At 38.3% G+C, this 18,985-nt stretch overlaps 1 protein-coding gene across 2 annotated transcripts in view; it reads left to right on the top strand.

Annotated features, from left to right (window-relative positions):
• Positions 1 to 10,526, top strand: part of slit3 (slit homolog 3 (Drosophila)) — a 256,161-nt gene extending 245,635 nt beyond the window's left edge. For both annotated transcript variants that reach the window (XM_075481822.1, XM_075481823.1), the window contains 5 exons: positions 4,261 to 4,415; positions 4,947 to 5,107; positions 5,405 to 5,562; positions 7,832 to 8,037; positions 8,137 to 10,526. In XM_075481822.1, the coding sequence (XP_075337937.1) occupies positions 4,261 to 4,415; positions 4,947 to 5,107; positions 5,405 to 5,562; positions 7,832 to 8,037; positions 8,137 to 8,390 (934 nt within the window). In that variant the 3' untranslated portion in view covers positions 8,391 to 10,526. The remainder of the gene's footprint in view (positions 1 to 4,260; positions 4,416 to 4,946; positions 5,108 to 5,404; positions 5,563 to 7,831; positions 8,038 to 8,136) is intronic.
• The last annotated feature ends 8,459 nt before the right edge of the window (positions 10,527 to 18,985 follow it).

Raw genomic sequence — 18,985 nt, 5'->3', positions numbered from 1 at the left:
CAGAGAGGAGACAGAGAAATGAAAGAGGATGCATGGGAAAGAACAATGAAGGATTGAATTGAAGGATGGAGGATTGAATAAAGGGAAAATGATCCAGAGTTTATCCTTGTAGGAGAGGAAGAGATTACTTAAAGTCTGAGTGTGTAGCAATAATATATATATATAAATATATATATATATATATAATTTCATCACTTTGCGAAAGTAACTGTTTTATTTTTACAACTTAGAATGAGCCATTTCTATCTTATTGTCCAGGTGGGCAGTCACATTTACCATCTTGCACCATTGTAGTGATACTCACTACAATAAAATGCACATTGATGAAGAGTCGTGTTCATAAGAGTAATGATGAAGAAAAAAGTGCAATTGCAGTTTGCAGAGGCCGTTTTGTTAAAAGTTTATGCCTAAACATTTGAGAAATGAAGCATTTTGCATCACAGTTTTATTATTGGAAATGTAATTCGTGTTCTTACTGTCCTCATGGCTCCATACTCTGAGTTTTTACCCAGAATGCCAGGATGGCCCTTGTTTCAAACAAACTTTTATTTGCAAGGAGCTGATCTTTTTTACGTCTAGCCAAACACATTCAAGCAGTTTGCTGGTGACATCAACAAATAGGTCACAGATCCATTCCTTTGAATTTCTTGGGTCATCTTAAGAAGCATAGATTCAAATTCTGCAGACTCTAAAGCTACGTGACTACTCATTAGCCCTGAGGGTGCAGACCATACTGCAGTCAGTGTCCTTATTGAAAAATAAGCATATCTTTTTATGTGTTTATTATTCAAGGTGGAAAATATTTTTTTCCCTCTTTTTTTCATTTGATTGTTTTTTCCTTGTTTTGCTTTCTTTTATCTTTTTGTGCCAAAACCAATCATGGCTCAGAAACAACACACCGTGTTTCAAGTGCACAGCCACACACACACACACAGCAGACCAACAAATTCACTTTGTGTGGCCTGTAGAATAAATAGAAAAATATTGAACTCACAGCCATAGAGCATTTATTTATATTCAACCTCTGATAACCATGCATCTTTCCCGTGCATTTCCTGTTGAAATCCAGGTTTCCCAAAAGACTTATGTGTCCAGATTTAGATGAATAAAGGGACTGAATGTCTGACCTGAATCTGGCTCTTTTAAGCCAAAGTGCAGTTGTCAAAACACACACAAAACACTTGAACAATATAAGTTTAAATACTAAACCTTTAGAGGCCTGAAACAACAAGTAGTCATTCTTGGGGCTCTACATCAAAACATTATGAATCTACTCTGGAGAAGTACAAATTTCATCTGAACTGGCCAGCTGGTTTAATGAAAGCTAAAAAAGAGGAAAGGAAAACAGCAAAGGAGCTCTCTGTTCTGCAGCTGCCATCTCAGCAACGACTAATTGAGGTTACCTCGGTAATATGGAACTGGGATGGCTGTCTGCTGAGCATCATGGTAATCAGATTGGGCAGGTCAACACACATACTCGCCTACACGCACAAATGCGCAAGCATACGCATATGGAAGTATACCCACTTGCAAACAAGCACATCGATAAAAAACAGACTCAAAAAGGCAAACAAACACATACAGTGTATTGTAGAAATCCTGGCCATGTATGTACAGACTTAAATATACATGCATTTACACCAAATGGGGTTGACAAACATTGTAATCAAATGATAACAGTGCATAATTAGATTTAAGAGCGTAATTTATTGTGAGATAAAGTCAATGGCCTGTAATTACTTTTGGACTTGCATTTGAGTCAGTTATATGAAAGCCAGTTTTTGGTTTTAGGAGGTCCCTCTTGGTTTGAATGTGTATATGCTCATTCAGGATTGTGGACTAACAGGAAACTGACATCCCTTGTGGGTTCGTACGAATAGCATGAGTAGAAGGGTGAGGGGCAGTCACAATCTGCTGTGTCTTTGTATTTGTTTTTATTGAATTCTTTAATGGGCTTTACACTGGGCCAACATAGCCAACTTCAAAGAACTTAAAATATACACTCTAGTCAGCAGACACGCACAGACATAATGACAGTTTCCTCAAAAAATGGAAAAGTTCCATCTTGAGTTTTCACAAAAATCTGCATTTTCTTATGAGATGATTAAGACCATGTGAATTTACATCATTCTAACTTGCAGAATCACCCATAACCATGCAAAAACAGACAAATATCTCATTTAGATTCTTGTTTGTACCCACCTCAGCACACTAATGTGGTCTTATGCTGACAGACTCATACACACCTGCAGCTTTGCTTGGATGGGCACAGAAGGCATCTACTGCCACCTGGTGGAGCCTTGGTCTCACAACAAGTTCAGTGCTCCAGTGTGTGCATTCTTGTGTGGGCCTGGAAATGAGTAAATGAAGTTCCTGTGAAACAAATCAATTTGAGAATGTTATTTTGACTGTGTGAACTGCTTCTTTGAGGACACTGTCCATACATTTGAGCTCATGGAATAAAGGGAATGGGGACTTTCTTTTCTTAATAAAAGCAAAGAAGCTTTCTTGGACAAATGGGAATCCGTATGACGGAAGGATAATATTAGGGATGGAATGGGATCAGAGTAGATTTAAAAAATAGAAAATATGAAAAAGGTATAAAGTCAGAAGATAATTCTTTATGTTAGGCAAATTATTTTCTCTGTCCACACACATGCTGAGCTCAAGGGTCAGGGAGATATGGTGAGGGAGCAAAGGGGGGATAAAAGAGCTGGAATAACAGACAAAGCAAAGATAAAAAGGGAGGCTTGTGTGGTAGATCATCAGTCTTTGAGCTAGTAGATGATCTTTTGGCTTGGCTTCATTAGATCTCTTTATGTCCATTATTAAGTTACATGGCTCCTAATGGAAACCGTGTATGTGCCTGTGCTGATTCTACAGGGAAGCTTTTTTATTTTAGACGACCAGTTACGTGCTAAAACTGACATCCAAAACAGGTTTTTGCGTTGCTTGTTGTTAATACTTGCAAAAAATTCATCTTAATTTTACATTTACAACTTTTGATTCAAAGGAATTATACAAAGATTCAATTCATATATGTGATCTGGTTGGACAGGTTAATGTAAATGGAATAACTTATCATCAAGCAGTGGCTCATAATAATGCCTCGACTCTTTAATGCCTTCTAGTACGATCTTGTGTATGTTGTAACCCTGCTCTGCCCTGTTCTTTCGTTTTCTCCTTTTGAATGATCAGCACTTTCTTTGCAAGTCAAACTGGCCCACCTCCAGAACTCACAGCCCTGCTCCACTGGCTGTTAATGTAACATCACTGTAATCTGAACACTCTATAAACAGCTGTCAATCAGAGCTGACTCAAGGCTCTTTAGCTAGTTAGCCTGCAAGTTACTGCAGACAAAGGGACGTGTTGTCTTGGTGTTTAGCTGTGGGAGTCTGCAGCAGACCACCAGCGGAAAGAGCAGCTCCTCTTGTTCTCTTCTGTTTTTGATGTTCTGCAAGAAATCGGGTGAATGGAGGCACAGTCAACTTTACCACCCCACCAACCACCTCTCTGTCTCCCACTCTTGCTCTCTCCCCTTCTTTCGGCTTTGCCAAACCACTGTCTCTATAACTGTCTGTCACCCCTCCAGCAAAACCACTTAGCGGAGAATCTCAGACACACACATTCTCACACAAATGCACACTCTCTTCAGGGTCAGAGATGGTGCAAAAGGTCATGATCCTCATTCATTGCAGACTTCAGTTGACTGGAAACATTTATTCCTTTAAAGAAATATATCAGCTTTTGTAAAAAAAAAAAAACAAGGCTTCTTTTTTTACCATAAGAGTCCAAGCTGATTCTGATTTTGAATTGTTTACAACCAGTTTCACCCCAAAGCGTAAACTCATCAGAGGAAAGAAGTCCACTTGGTGCTACACAATTCTTTCAGGGCCCTTAACCTAGATGTTAGGAAGCTATAACCTAGATCAAAGTCACAATTTAATCTCTTCCAAAAGAACACTGCATCAGGAATGAATAAGTCAGCTGTATGCCTGAGAATAGCAATACAACACAGATTTGTCTCATTTCTTTTTCATTTAGTTTGGTCAATTTGCAAACACAACTAAACAAAGAAAATAAACGTTTGACTTGAAAATATCCATAGTCTGCTTTATGTCGGGCATTTCCAGTTTGTTCTTTTTTCATTTTTTTCCCTCCCGCACTCTCCCGTCTGGTATAAACTTCAGCAGTAATTTATCATAATTGGAACCACACTAAAAATCTCTCCTTTTTCTTCTGTCTATGTGTTTGTTACAGTGTTGAGTCGGTGAACGACGGACTTTTCCACACAGTCGAGCTGTTGATTCAGAACCGCTCACTGAGCCTGGTGGTGGATAACGGTGCCCCAAAGAGCCTGGGGAAGCTACCACGCCAGCCCTCCGTCGACCACAACACTCAGCTTTACATAGGAGGTATGCACACAAACGCACTTGTAGATGCATGTATCGATCACACACGTTACTTTTGCCTACTCATTACTGCTTTTTTTGTGGTTTTGATCACATGATTGCCATGAATGGATACATACAAACATAAGCCCAAGCAACATGCAAATATGCACACGCACTAAATCGCTGCAAGGGTTGTGGTGAGGAAGTGGAAAACTGTTTTTGTTCAACTACTCCTTAGAAAAGGGAGCAATAGAACGGCCTCTGAGAACAGTAAGTCTTTTTTTTTCTCGACTGCTAGAGAGAAACGTTATGTTATTGTGCAATAGTGAGTACTGTGATGCTGTATTCTTGCTGGAACTTTGAATCTTTCTGTATGAGCCAACTGAGAATGAAACCAGACAGCAGAGTGTGTTAATCAAGCAGCCCCAGTCCTCCTGTCAACATGCTATGCATTTTTTTCCATTCCCATTCTTTTATCCCGTCTCTCCTCTTTCTCAACTCTCATTTTTCTTTCTTCCTTTTACATTTTTCTTTCTTGTTTTTTGTTCCTAGGCGTACCATCCCAGGTGGTGGCCTCAGGTCTACGCCCGGGCCCTGAGCGCTCCCCTCAGACTTTTAACGGCTGCATCCACAATGTTCAGATCAACCGAGAGACACAAGACCTGAGTCTTAGATATACAGGAGGAGGACGACCACAAGGGGTAGAAAGCAAGGTGATTACGCACCGAAAGCTTGATTTTAGCAAAAAATTGTTCTGTTCTATTTATTAGCAATTAAGTTGTATATATTTGCAACCAGATTGTAATATATTATAGGCAATTTAAGGCCTTTCTTCTTCAACAAAGGAATCCTGAGCCATTGAAAAGTACAGCTATCCATTTTGGCAAAGAAATTACACTGGATGCCCAAAATTGACAAAGGCTGTGGAATTAAAACAACATCCAAATGTCTGTCAGGTTATACTCCCTCCAATCTTGCCAAGTTTTTCTCTTTTTCTTTTCTGTCACCAGGGTGACGGCATTCTTGCAGGATGTCATTCCTGCAGTGTGTGTGCACAAGGTGCTTGCAGACAGCAAGGGGAAACGGGGGTCACTTGTGACTGTCCTCCAGGACGCAGTGGGGCCCTGTGTAACGAGGTGACAGCCTCTAATCCCTGTCAGGGCAGCAGGTGAGCCAAGACAGCTGAGACTGGGCCAAATATACTTTTAACGTGCATTCCACAACATTTTGGAGAGGAAAAAATGTCCCTTCTTCACTACTTTTATTTAACAGTTTTAGTAACTCCTTACTTTTACACGACCACTCGTTGTTCATGACCAAACCAGTGTTCTCCAACCTTTGCATCTAACAAAAAGGTGTGTGTAGCTGGGCTGACATTTCACATTTGGATCAGATTTTAACTGAGCCAGTGTTCATTTTCTTTTCCCTGCAAATAAGGTTTCCTTTTTCGTTCAAGTTAAATCCAATATCTAACGAGAAATAATATTAATAATTGAAAAAATAATCCTCTCTTTTCAATAGATTTTGTGTCAGAACTTTGGTTTTCCATTTCTTCCTCTCCCTCTATCATTTCATGTCTCCAATTTATATGATTTACCTATTTGTAAAACTGTGTACAAAGTAACTCCACTGCTTAAAAAGAAACAACTCACTGCTGTGAAAAATGTAATTGTGTCATTAGAGATACAAAATATATCTGTCAGATAGACCAAGCCAGTACTTTAATGCTACAACTAGATTATGTTGCAAATGTGTATGTAACCAAGTATTTTAGCATTAATCAGTTGGTATTTCTATTTATTTATCTTATGTAAAGGATTGAAATTCTTCTCAGATATACTTCTAACTCTGAATCATAATGTAGATGTTCAGAAAGACATTACTTATCAAAACATTTCATATTAGATACAAATGTAAAGTGGTTAATTATTGCATAGATTCATTAAAGGTGAATCTCATCAGCCTTTGTCTGTGAAAGCTTTAACTGATTCATGACTATGTTTGTGTTTTTGTCCAAAACACTGTTACTCAAACAGTCATTCTTGATACATCACTGATAAATTAATCAACAGCAGTTGGTTGATCTAATTCCTCTACTGAGAAAAAATGCCAAAACCACGATGGTTGATTCCTATTTAATAATATATTTGCTTGTTGCAGACATGAATCTCCTCTCTACTTTATGCAAATTTACAAACTATCTTTAAAATCGAAAAATAGATTAAGAAAATTTAGAAACTTTGATTATTTAGACTTAACCATATTCAGAGAAATAAGGAAGGATTAAATGTTGTATAAAAGTAACCGGCTCTGTTTGATCATCCACACAAACAGTTTACCTGCTTAAGATTTCTTTTTTGTAATATTACGAACGATGAACTGGCACCTTTTTGTTATGTTTCTCACGCTACCATAAACTGTTAATAAGGACATAAGGTCATGGATATAGTCTGTGGTTTTTTAAAGTAGAGCCAGAACAGGAGTGCCTTAAAGGGATAGCTCGCCTCTTTTGACATTAAGCTGTATGACATCCCATATTAGCAATATCATTTATGAACATTGACTTACCCCCCGCTACGTCCTGTGAGCCGAGTTCCAGCTGAGTTTTGGCGTCCACGAAGGTAGTCCGGCTAGTTTGTTGGGGCTAGAAAAATAAAGCGTCTTGCTTCTCAAAACAATATGCGTTCAAAAGAGTAATACATTTGCATCACAAAATCGTTTTGCATGAAAAAGTCAGACCTCACATCGCTTGGCGCTATTTTTGCCTCCCTTGATATCAATGCGTACAGCCACCTAGCGATAGCTGCACCTGTTACGGTGTTTACTGCTCGGAAGCAGGGGAGTGCTCGGTCTGCTTTTCGGTCTGCACAGTTTACATTGGACGCATTGATATCAAGGGAGGCAAAAATAGCGCCAAGCGATGTGAGGTCTGACTTTTTCATCGAGAACAATTTTGTGATGCAAATGTATTACTCTTTTGAACGCATATTGTTTTGAGAAGCAAGACGCTTTATTTTTCAAGCCCTAGCAAACTAGCCGGACTACCTTCGTGGACACCAAAACTCAGCTGGAACTTGGCTCACAGGACGCAGCAGGGGGTAAGTCAATGTTCATAAATTATATTGCTAATATGGGATGTCATACAGCTTCATGTCAAAAGAGGCGAACTATCCCTTTAAACATCCATTATACTGGACAATGTCCTTCCGGGTGTATCCAAAAGACACTACACTATAAAGATGTTGAGTGTCCACAGTCCCTCAGTCAGATCAGCACTTTGCCTAATGAAACTGGATGATTAATGATAGCTATGTCCATTGATTATATATCCTTTGAATGCTACAAAAGTCCCATGATAAACAGCTTTTGGTCACTGATGACCAACAATTATTACAAATCATGTATATCTTTTTTCTCTACCCTTGCTCTTCCTCCAGGTGTGTTCACGGCCTATGTGTGCCAAAGGGTCAATCTTACAGTTGTCAGTGTAATGAAGGCTACCAGGGTCAGTACTGTGACCGACGGCAGGAGCCTCCAGCCTGCAGGGGGCAGCGCTGTGGACGAGGCGAGTGTCGCGTGTCAGAGGGAGGCGAGCCAGTCTGCCATTGTCAGCCAGGCTACACCGGACCAAGCTGTGACACAGGTAAAACTGAAAAAAATATGAAAAAGGGATAAAGTTGGAAGATAATTCTCTATCTTATGCAGATTATTTTATTTCTGCGTATCCTTCACCTCCATGCAGAGCTCAAGTGTCAGGGAGAAATGGTGAGGGAGCAGCTGAAGCGCCACCAAGCCATGAGAACGTGCACATCCACCGGCAAGATCCCCCTTATGGATTGCCTCAGATCCTGCCAGGCTTCAGCGCCCCCTGGTGTTTGCTGCGGCGTCACCAAAAGCAGACGGAGAAAGGTGGCTTTCCGCTGCACTGATGGCACCTCGTACTCAGAAGAAATGGAAACCGCTCTGGAATGTGGCTGCTCCAAATGCCCATTGTAACAGCACAGTAGTTTGTTTGTTTCTACTGCAACACTCACCGCTGCCATTTTGTGAATTCTACACGTCAACAAGGCTGTCGCTCCACACTGATGAGCACCAGCACTGCCTGATTAATTTCCATATCCTGTTTGACCGCTGCCAATATGTTGCCTAGAGAAGCCACAAACAAAACAAAAATGGGACATGTGTGCGTGATTTTTGACAGAGAGAAAATATATTGTAAGATATAAGTGAGAAACATAGAACTTATTTTTATTATGGATTTTTTTCTAAGATGATAAAAGGACTGATGAGTTGTTTTTAATATGTTGATTATAAAATGTGTTACATAGTATAAAAAGTTATTTTCTACCTTGTAAGAAGAAAAGAAGTACACAGCAAAATAGATTAACATTCCTTAAAAGTATATGAATTTATATGTATGTGTAAATCTATATAAATATTTACCCTAACCAAATGAATTTTATATCTTTTAAGTGTATTTGCATGATGTTAATGTGAGTGCTGGTGTGAAAGTCTGTGGACACAGAGGAGATAAGGAGCTCCACAACAAGGAAAAAGGTGCAGTCTTTTGTTGCCCTCTCTCTTAGAGGCTACAAAAAGGGAACTGTTTGTGCCTAGCTAACCTGCTTCACTATATAATGGACATCATCCACATGTGTGAGTTCACGCAAAAGACTCTTTCCATAGAGATGATCTAACAGTTTGACTTATTCTCTTAGTTTGCTTTTGTGCACCAGACCCGGAGCCACACAAGGTTTGAAATGAAAATCTGAAAGACATTTGAAGTCATTATAAATCAGACATTCCCATTCTAATCAACAATAGGGGAAATTGTACTGTAAATTCAGCCTTACAGTGATTTTGAACCTGTTAGCTGCTGAGATTTAAAGCCTATGAGAGCATTCCTTGCTGAGCCAAGAGAGCTCTTTATTCAGGTTCAGCAAAGTGAGATGTTAAACTATGGGAGTTCACACCGCAAACACAGCATTTTCAATGGTGTGATTTTTTTCTTATAATTGTTTTTCCTAATTTTGAATGGACCAGGAAGCTGTTTGAATACCCTCAATGCACCAAAGTCATTTTTATTTGGCTTAATTAAGAAGCCTGTCAAAAAGAAATGACTGATTTTTAATTTTTTCTTTTTTTTTATTACATGCATACAAGTTCATGCTCTTGTGTGCATGTTTTGGAAGCAAAAGGGTTGCTTCACGATTTTCAACAGCTGCTACTGAGTGATTGAGCATCACCTGTCTCCATGACAACACAGTGAAAATTCTGTGGTGGTCCTCTTTAGTTTCCAAAGGAAATTATGTTGACATAACTATCGCTCTCTCCCTTTCCTAATCAGATTGTGCTTGAAGGTTCTATGAAATGTAGCCAAACACCAGATCAAACCGGAGATGCCTTAATGATGCAACAGTTCTTTTAGTGTGAATGATGTGCTGTAGAAAGTACACAATAGCCTCATTTTGAATGTGAAAAGCAGTAGCAACAAGTACACATTTCTTTTTTCACCACCCAAGCAACGTCTTATATTTTCCATGAACTATAATGCATCTAGAATTAAAGGAGAGAACTAGGCAGGCCTGTGTTTTAAAATTAAAAGAAAGGAGATTAATGGTTTTCAATGTTGACTTTATGTGGTCGAGATTAAAAAGTGCCTTGCAGTTGTGGACCAAAACACAAAGTGCTCCAGTCTGATCAGTAATGACTCAGTTGTCCTGCATCCAAATATGTTCATGAAAGAATCTGATCTCAACCAAGGAACTACAACACAGCAAAGACGGTATATTCTCCTGAATGGTACATTAATTGTTAACTAACACTATTAAAGTTATAGCAAAATCCAAAAAAAAAAAAGACAAAAAAATAAAGGATGTAACTACTACTGTACTGTTTACTTTATACATTGTTGCTTTGTTTACAAAAGATGCAAAGTACTGCTACACTTTTTCTGTTCATTTACAACTCTGATATTTTGAGGTTTGCAACATATCAATACTATCCTTATCTGCTTTTGCTAGGATTTTGCCTTTATCCTTCTGTACTGCTTCTTTCACACACACACACATGCATCATTTGTTTTTCTCTGCTTCTCTCAGTTTTTCTCATTTCCACGATGTCTTCGTCTTACCCCCTTTTTTGTTTTTAGTTCTTTGTTTTTCGTTATACCTTTATCTGCTGCCGCCTCTCCCTTCTTTTTGCCCTCGTATTCTGAATCCTAAAGATTTTTTTAATTGTGAACAGAATAAAACACCTCAGTCATTAGTTATTGACAATAAAAATCATTTTAGGCAGTCACTTCCTTTGTATAGGTTCTAGATTTAAAAACCTGTTTTTGTGATTGATGATCATTGACGCTTATGTTGAATGTTAAAATTAAACTACCATTGAAACAACGGTAATCTTCAGTGTCTTAGTTCTTCACATTGAGATTAATCATTGATAGGAAATCTTAATTCTCTAATATTATTTATGTTTCTGTGTCTTTTTTTCTAACTACAGGCCGGATGTTAGGAATTGTATAGGTGAATGATAAACTATCAAAACATTCTGCCACAAAATACACACAATGTGTTTTTAGAGAGCTTTCTGTAGAACGTCTTTGATTTGATGTGATTTACTTTAGTAAAAAGGAATAAAATAAAATAGAAAGAAAGAAAGAAAGACCCTAAATGTGTGAAACAGCGCCTCTCGTGGTGAATCTGGTCAAATATGGTATTGCAGTCTCACCGAAGGCCGCCAGACCACAATCAGGTGAATATGACGTCATTTGATTGCAACAGTTTGATCTGCGAAAATGAGAGGTCGAGAAAAAAGTATAGTCTGATTTTACGACAAAGAATGGGAAGTTTAGATGATGTCACAGACAAGAATACGTTATTTTCTATTTTTCATTTTTAATCATGGCTGTGTTTGAAAGACAAATGGAGGATTGCCCGCAAACGACCAACAGAGAGGAGTCATCACGGCATGAATAGACATCCATCTACGTACAAAAAGGAAGTGGGTTTCAGTGTCAATTAACGTGAGTCTCTCTGTGTCTATGTGCCTGTTTTAGTGACAAGTTTCTTAAGGCTGACCGTGGAGCTGTTGCTGTTTGGCTGTTGGTATCTGCATCTTGTTTGCTTCAGCACCAGAGTGTTCTGTTTTGCTGATTTGTACCAGTGACATGGAAAAGGCCAGTTTAAATGAATGAGATTGATTTTCTCCAATTTTGTATGTTGTTCAGTCACCTGTTTGTGTGTGATGCGTGAGTACACAGGTGCAGCCAGATCTCAGTTTGTGGGAGTTTGATCCTTTCTAAGCTGTGAAAGAGTTTTAAAAAGTTAGATGAATACTGCTGCCAACTGGTGTTTCTAGCATGCTTATGGTCATCTTGTGCATACCTTAATAGTAAATGTTTTTGGTGGTGAGTCTTTCAAGAAGCCCTGCTTGGTATGTTGTGTACAAATAGTAGTATAATTCCATAATAAACAAACAAACCAACCAAGTCTATTGCAGTGGTTCCCAAAGTAGGGTTTGGACCCCTGATGCCATAAAAATGGGGGTAGTATCTCTCCCCGCTATACATATACATTGTGTGGGTAAGTATGTATGTGAAGTGTAAAACTGTCTTGTGCTTCTGCCTGAGAAACAAGCAAAACCACATGCAGCAAACTGAAAAAACAAATGTGGTTGCTGATGTCTGAGCCCCTGACTTTTTTTGTTGTTGTTTTGTTTTAAAAAAAATAAGTGCTTTAAACTCTTAACTTGTCCTTGTAAGTCGCCTGCTGAAAAGTGAAGACACGAGAAGCTAACTCTTAGATATCTTAAACTCTCCAAAGGTAACCTATAAAAGAAATGAGCTATTACTGTGTTGCTTGTTCGACTCATCCACACTTCTTGCTAAATATTTTGTCTGTCGCTTAATTCTTTAGTTGTTCATCTCTCCTGTCAAGTTGTAGTTCAAAGAATTACCTGACCATGATCCACTTTAATCCACAGCAACAATGTTAGAAACCTTTTTGGGTTTTACATTGCTCTCTCTATTGTCTTATTATGAACCCCCTTAAAAAATAGAATAAAATAGATAAATAAGGGACAACATTTTTTCATCTGGCACAATGACTTGCAACATTTGAATGATGATCCAAAAAACATTTCAGACTAGCTTTGTTCTGGAGGGAAACTATTCTTCACGTACAGTTCCCGTCAGCGATGCTCAGCTTGGTGTATACACACAAAATTAGCCGAGTGGTCGGCCGGTTGTGGTCATGCATTGTGGTACAGAGTTCAGAACACGGAAGGGAGGAGTTTTCTCACGTCAAGGAAATGGCCCTATAAAAGATTCAGCAACTTGCAGGTGCTTCATTGTCATAAAGACTCTGCAATTCAGGTAAATGTAACTGTTTTTTTCTCTTTCTTCAAATAAAATGTTATTATACAAAATGATTAATTATAACTATTAATAGCAAACTTTTTTTTCTCCTCTCAGGAAGTAACAAGAATAGAATTCATCTTGTGACTAATTTCAGCAGGTATGCTTTTATTTCTACTTTTCTATTACATCACAAGTCATATTTACATGAGATTTTATGGTCGTAGTGCTTTGTTCATGTCTTTTGCCTGTTCACATCAGTTATAAGCATACGTTTCCATTTTTTTGCTGCCTTTATGTTTCCATCAGGAAATCAATGAGGGTCCTGACTGCGTGTGTGTTGTTGCTGCTTCTTGCTTTGACTGCTCTCTCTCTGGATGGAAACCTCAAACCGTACCAAACCTTCCTGAAACAGCATGTCAGAAAAGACATGACCGTCAGTCGATGTGATCGTGTCATGCAAGACGTAAATGAAATTAATAAAAAATGTAAACCAATAAATACCTTCATTCTAGCCAACAAACAGAAAGTGAGATCCATCTGTCAGAGTGATGGAGAGCCAGTAGACAATAACATGACCAAAAGCCGTCAACGCTTTGGCATTGTTGTGTGTGAGGTGAAAAAAGCCAGTCAGCGTCACCCAAAGTTTCCAAATTGTAAATACTCTGGGAAGAAATACAACAAGAAGATTATTATTAAATGTGTGGATGGCTATCCTGTGCACTATGATAAAGACATTAAGAGCTGTGAGAACTGATTGAACTTTTTCCATGAAGACGTTTTTTTTAATACATTTCTGTTCACTTTGCTTTTCTGTCTGTTTAACAATAAAATGTCATGCAATTGGCTCAAGAGTGATATTGAGACGATTTGAATATATACACACAATATTGTGTCATCTGATTTGTTCTGAGAAAGTTGGGCCTGTTTACACTAGTTTAGCCATTTGGAAGTATCCTTAACAGATCCTGGCTGGAGATCAAGTGGTTACAAGCAACATGCTGAAATCAACACTCTTCTATTAGATTTATGTTTTTTTTAGTTTTTCCAGCAAGTCAAAAAACTTATCAGCAGAGTAGTTCAAATACCAATGTAATAAAAGTAGTTTAAAGTGTGTTTATACACACACACCAATATTAAGGGGATTATGATTTGATGGAATTTGAGCACCCAGCAAAGCTACATAAAAAAAAATTAAGGTAAAATAAAAAAATACTCTTGTTGGCCAGTTCTCAGGCCTTGACCAAACAGGACTAATTACCAACGAAAGATATGTGTTCCACAGGATGTTGGAGGTGAGTTGTTAAAAAAGTGGTGAAAAAGTTTGTGGTGAGTTCTGAAACTTGCAGTTGTGGTTAGAAATGCATATAAGACAAAAGCCCGGGATTCAGAAAGAAACTCTGTAGACAGACGTTTTATTATATATCATTTTCATTGCCTTTATTGTTTGTGTTCACTTAACAAAGGTGCAATTTCTTTTTTACTCATGTTTGAAAGATTAACTGAAAAAGTGAAAAGACAATCCTAACACACAATCATACCATACTTTAAAGTTAAGTTCAAGGTTATTTTACACAAGCAACACTAACCTCAAACTATGTCTGGTGCAGTTAAACAAATGGCAACATTAAGCTCTAATATTCAATGTAATAACCCATCAGAGATAAAGCAGAATAAATAATATTATGATCCTGTTGACTTTACATTCATTTTTCAAATGAACAGTCATGCGTTTCTCACCATAAGATGGCAGCAGTGTTGCATGAAAGACGTGTGTTCTAGTGCAGCAGATATCAATGTTGGAAGGTGTAACCATAACTAGCAGAGTCAATATGGTGTGTAATAGTTCATATGACCATATCTATGACCGCAGAAAAAAACAAACTACTTCACACCAGGGAAGCAGCATCAAACTGAATGCTGTCAGTAATTATTCTGCTGTAATAAACATGATGGAGTCAGAAGTGCAAAAATAAAAAGTAACCATGGATATGATCATCCATCCGTCCATTTTCTGTGCCTGCTTAATCCAATTTAGGGCCCAGCTGCCACTGAGTGGGAGGTCGAGTACACTATGGACAAGTTGCCAGTCCATCATCACACAGAGACTAATGAGACAATAACCATGTATGCGCTCACTCATTCCTATGGGTCCATTTAGAATTACAAATTAACCTAACGTGCACGTTTTTGGAAGGTGGGAGGAAGCCGGTGTACCTGGAGAGAATCCAAGTATTCACAGGAAGAACATGCAAACTCCACACCGTGCAGCCTTGGATAAGATTAAAGCACAAACTAAAAGAAAAAAAATTAAAATCCGAAATCTTTTTTTTTTTTTTTTTTTACTTTGTGAGCATAAATATAAAGGACTTGCATACAATTGTTTTTTTTTTGTTTTTTTTTTTCCCCTTGTCCTGTCCAGCATTATGGCAGCAGAATTGTAATCTGAATACCGTTTATGCTAAACACATTTGCTATGCCAAGGGAAGCTTTATTAATGTAAAGCTCCCCTTGACGCCCATCAACTCCTCATTTTTATTTATTTATTTTTGTTACAATATTTAACATGATAATAGTACCGGACCGGGGGACAAAGAGAGAGGGAAAGCGAAGAAGAGAAAAAAAAAACAGAAACATGAAGAGACAAACATAAAAAACAATGAAAAATCCAACAACCAGCTGCTACACCTGTAAAAACAAAACTGAAGACGATTCACGGCTTTTGTGGGGAATCCAACCTTAGAAGCACCAGGAGCACCTGTAAGCAGACAAGCAGAGAACAAAAAAACACAAGCAGCAGCAATCTCATATAATACACAGGTGACCTTAGACCACAGGACAGCACAACAACTGCTTAGTGAGCATGCTACTGGGCTAATGAGTGAGTGTGTGTGAGTGAGTGTGTGTGTGTGTGTGTGCATGAACATGCAATACACATAGATGGTCCCACATAATAACCATGCTTAAATATCAGTGTATAGTGTCACAATCCCCAAAAAATCTGAAATCTTAAAAGCTACAGTGTGCATCCAAAATGTAACACATTGGTGACAACACCCCTGCTCTCAGTTCTGACCCTGTGCAAATTGCTCTGCATCATCAGAATCAGATTCATGGTGCAGATATATTACATTTCACAACTACGGGCAGAGTAGCTTTTGTGCTATTGTAGAATAGTTGTAGAGTGTTGAGCAGCTGCAGCTCTGCAGTGGTGATGGAGATGGGAACCAATTTGTATGTTCATGCATCTGTGCCCATTGAATGAGTCAAACATGCAGGAAATATTTTCTTTAGCAAAGATCTTGATGTGGAATTTTATGTTTATGTTTGATTAGAGAAAATAAATGGATTTAGATTTTTAGATTCGTCACACTAGCCACGTTTGCTTTGCACACTTGTTATTCTTTGAACTAACCTCATTAGTTTCCCACCTGGAAAGCTTTTGCTGTTGTCCATGAAAGTGTTACTTTCAAAGACTTCACTGTACCACCTGTCCCAAACCATGTGAGTTTAGTTCAGGTTAGGTGACTGTGTTTCAGGTCAGCAGACTTGGAAAAACAAATTGACCTACTGAAAGCAAAACAGATGATGCAGCAGAATCTTGCTATAGCCATGCTGGTTAAGTATCATCTTGTATTCTAAAATGTCAAAGTATCACCATCAGTGGCTCTTGAAATCAATACACTAGGTCTTTCTTGTCAGGCCCTACACATGAAGGTACAATAAAGCCACTAGACACTGTAGTTCGTATCAGTCTTCAACTTTGACTCATCAGACCACTCTAAAGGATTTGTAGTGGGCTGAAGTTCACCCTTTGTGTTCCTTCGATCCATTTGGTCTTCTTCTGCTGACATAGGTCACATAAGAGCTGTTTGATCAGCATTTTATTGCCATTGAGACTGCACTTGAGACTTTTAAAGACCCAGCAAAGCAAATTCAGATAATTTTTTGAAACATGTCATGTATGAGACAAAAGTGTCTTAAAACATCTTAAAAGACAGATAACTGTTTTACTGAACTGTGGACTTGAACTATTTTCGTGTTCAGAATTTTTAAGGCAGGTCTAAAATCAGTTCCATGATTAAAAATGTAAAGTGAGCAAACCCTCAATTGTTATGAATAGGCCTACTAGGTGTATTAGTCTTGAACTAGCAAGTAGCTTGCTAACTGTTCAGCTCTCATAGAAATGTATCATCTCTGCATTCTGAAATTTGAACAAATTAGGCTGTTTGATTGATTTTCAGAGAAATAATGAGGAAAAATAGATTAATTATAGTATAAATCTGAAATACAACACCTCTGCAGACTTAACTACACCTTCTGCTTGGAGTTGCTACAGGACTGTGTGAAAATGCCTGAATTACACACCATAGATTAAGTTAGATATGACTTTATTTATCTCTTTTAGGGAATTTCACTTGTTAAAGCAGAATGATTTAGAATATTAGCAAAAGTAAGAGATCACAGATACATTCAAACATGAGGTGTATTACCCAACAGATTTTTTTTCTGGGAATGAACTGCACACACAGTGTGTCAATATTATAGATGCACAAGTTGCACTGAAATGTCACTCAAACTTAAAGATGGAAACTACATGAATATGAAAAGCCAACAACACACTGTGGTGTTTGAGGGCTGCACACTTAACCAGAGAAAAAAGCTACGGTCATTGGACATTCAGTGATTGATTTTGTGCAGATCAGCAGTGATAGGAATGAAGAATCACCACCAATTTGTTTCCCCTCTTAGTTTCAGACACTTCTATCAGTTAAAGCTGGGATCAACAGATACACAGGAAAACCGCTTGTGCCATGACAATGTAGGTTACACAATTTCACAATGTTGGGACTTAGTCTACAACTGGAAGATGATTGAAATATTTTGTATCTGCTCCGTGCGCTTGTAATTTGTCTTTACATCAAAGCAGTTTGCTTTGGTTAAAGCAAGCTCTGTTTCATGCATTGGTGGGGTTCATTTTGGCTGAAATTAAGTCTGTTGTCAGTCTTTAGTACACCAACTCCCAAAACACTCAGCATGATTGATTAAATGCCTGCAAGCAGATCACCACAAAGTGCATTGCTCCAGGAGATGATACTCACAGAAGATATAAACTGTGCTGCTTGTGCTGCTTGTGCTGCTTGTGCTGCTTGTGCTGCTTGTGCTGCTTGTGCTGCTTGTGCTGCTTGTGCTGCTTGTGCTGCTTGTGCTGCTTGTGCTGCTTGTGCTGCGGTACTTGTAGACATGAGACAGTGCTCAACTCAGTGATTTGATGTTGCTTTAGCCTTGTTGCAATATTTACATAAAGCAGTGAAAACATCATTTGCCCAACTTAACAGCCTTTGACCTGAATATCTTCCCCACTTTGTTTTTGGATCAAGAAATCAAAGTTCAAACTGAATCCTATAAATGAGCCAGCTCCCTGAGACATGCCACTGGCCTCTGTGTCAACGATACAGGTAATTATTATTTTTTTGTCGAAGTATAATATATTTACAAGTGTTTTTAAAGTGTTTTTTTTTTTTTTTTTTTATTTAGACAGCAAGGACAATACTAAAATAAAGACAGTGGAGTTTCATGCTTAAAAGTTTTGTATTTTGTGCATGTTTTTATGGTGAAACTTAGTCATCAGTGGCTGTGCTTCACTGTAATTTCACAAATTTCTTTACAGATCATCACAGGTCAGTCTTTTTGGGACATGGTGTGCCTTTTGACATCACTTTGTTAGCATTTGTGAAAAGTAAAAGTGAAATGTATGATATGGTGTTCATTTAGAAAAAAAAAAAAACACATTTTTTTTCTCTCCAGGAAATGATGAGGATCTCATTCGCATGTTTGCTGGTGCTTTCTACCACTGTGCTCTGTCAGGATGCAAACATTCGTCCCCGTTACCAGAAGTTCATATCCCAGCATATCAATGCAGGCATGAGTCATACCCGCTGTAATGCTGTGATACATCAGAGAGGAATCACTAAAACCGACAGTAGTGAGTGCAAGGAGACCAACACCTTTATCCGAGCCACCACCAACCTTGTCAAACCAATCTGTTTACAAGCAGGAGAGCCATACGATACCATGAGGAAAAGTCTAAAACCCTTTGACATTGTTGTTTGTACACTGAAAAACCAAGGGGCCCGGCATCCACACTGTGATTACAAAGGCCAAAGCCGTACCAGGAAAATTGCAATCAAGTGTGAGCAAGGCTTTCCTGTACACTTTGACAGAGATATTG

The sequence above is a fragment of the Odontesthes bonariensis genome, chromosome 13 (genome assembly GCF_027942865.1).
Source record: "Odontesthes bonariensis isolate fOdoBon6 chromosome 13, fOdoBon6.hap1, whole genome shotgun sequence".
Taxonomy (NCBI): Eukaryota; Metazoa; Chordata; class Actinopteri; order Atheriniformes; family Atherinopsidae; genus Odontesthes; species Odontesthes bonariensis.
This window is presented reverse-complemented; position numbering and strand designations above follow the sequence as displayed.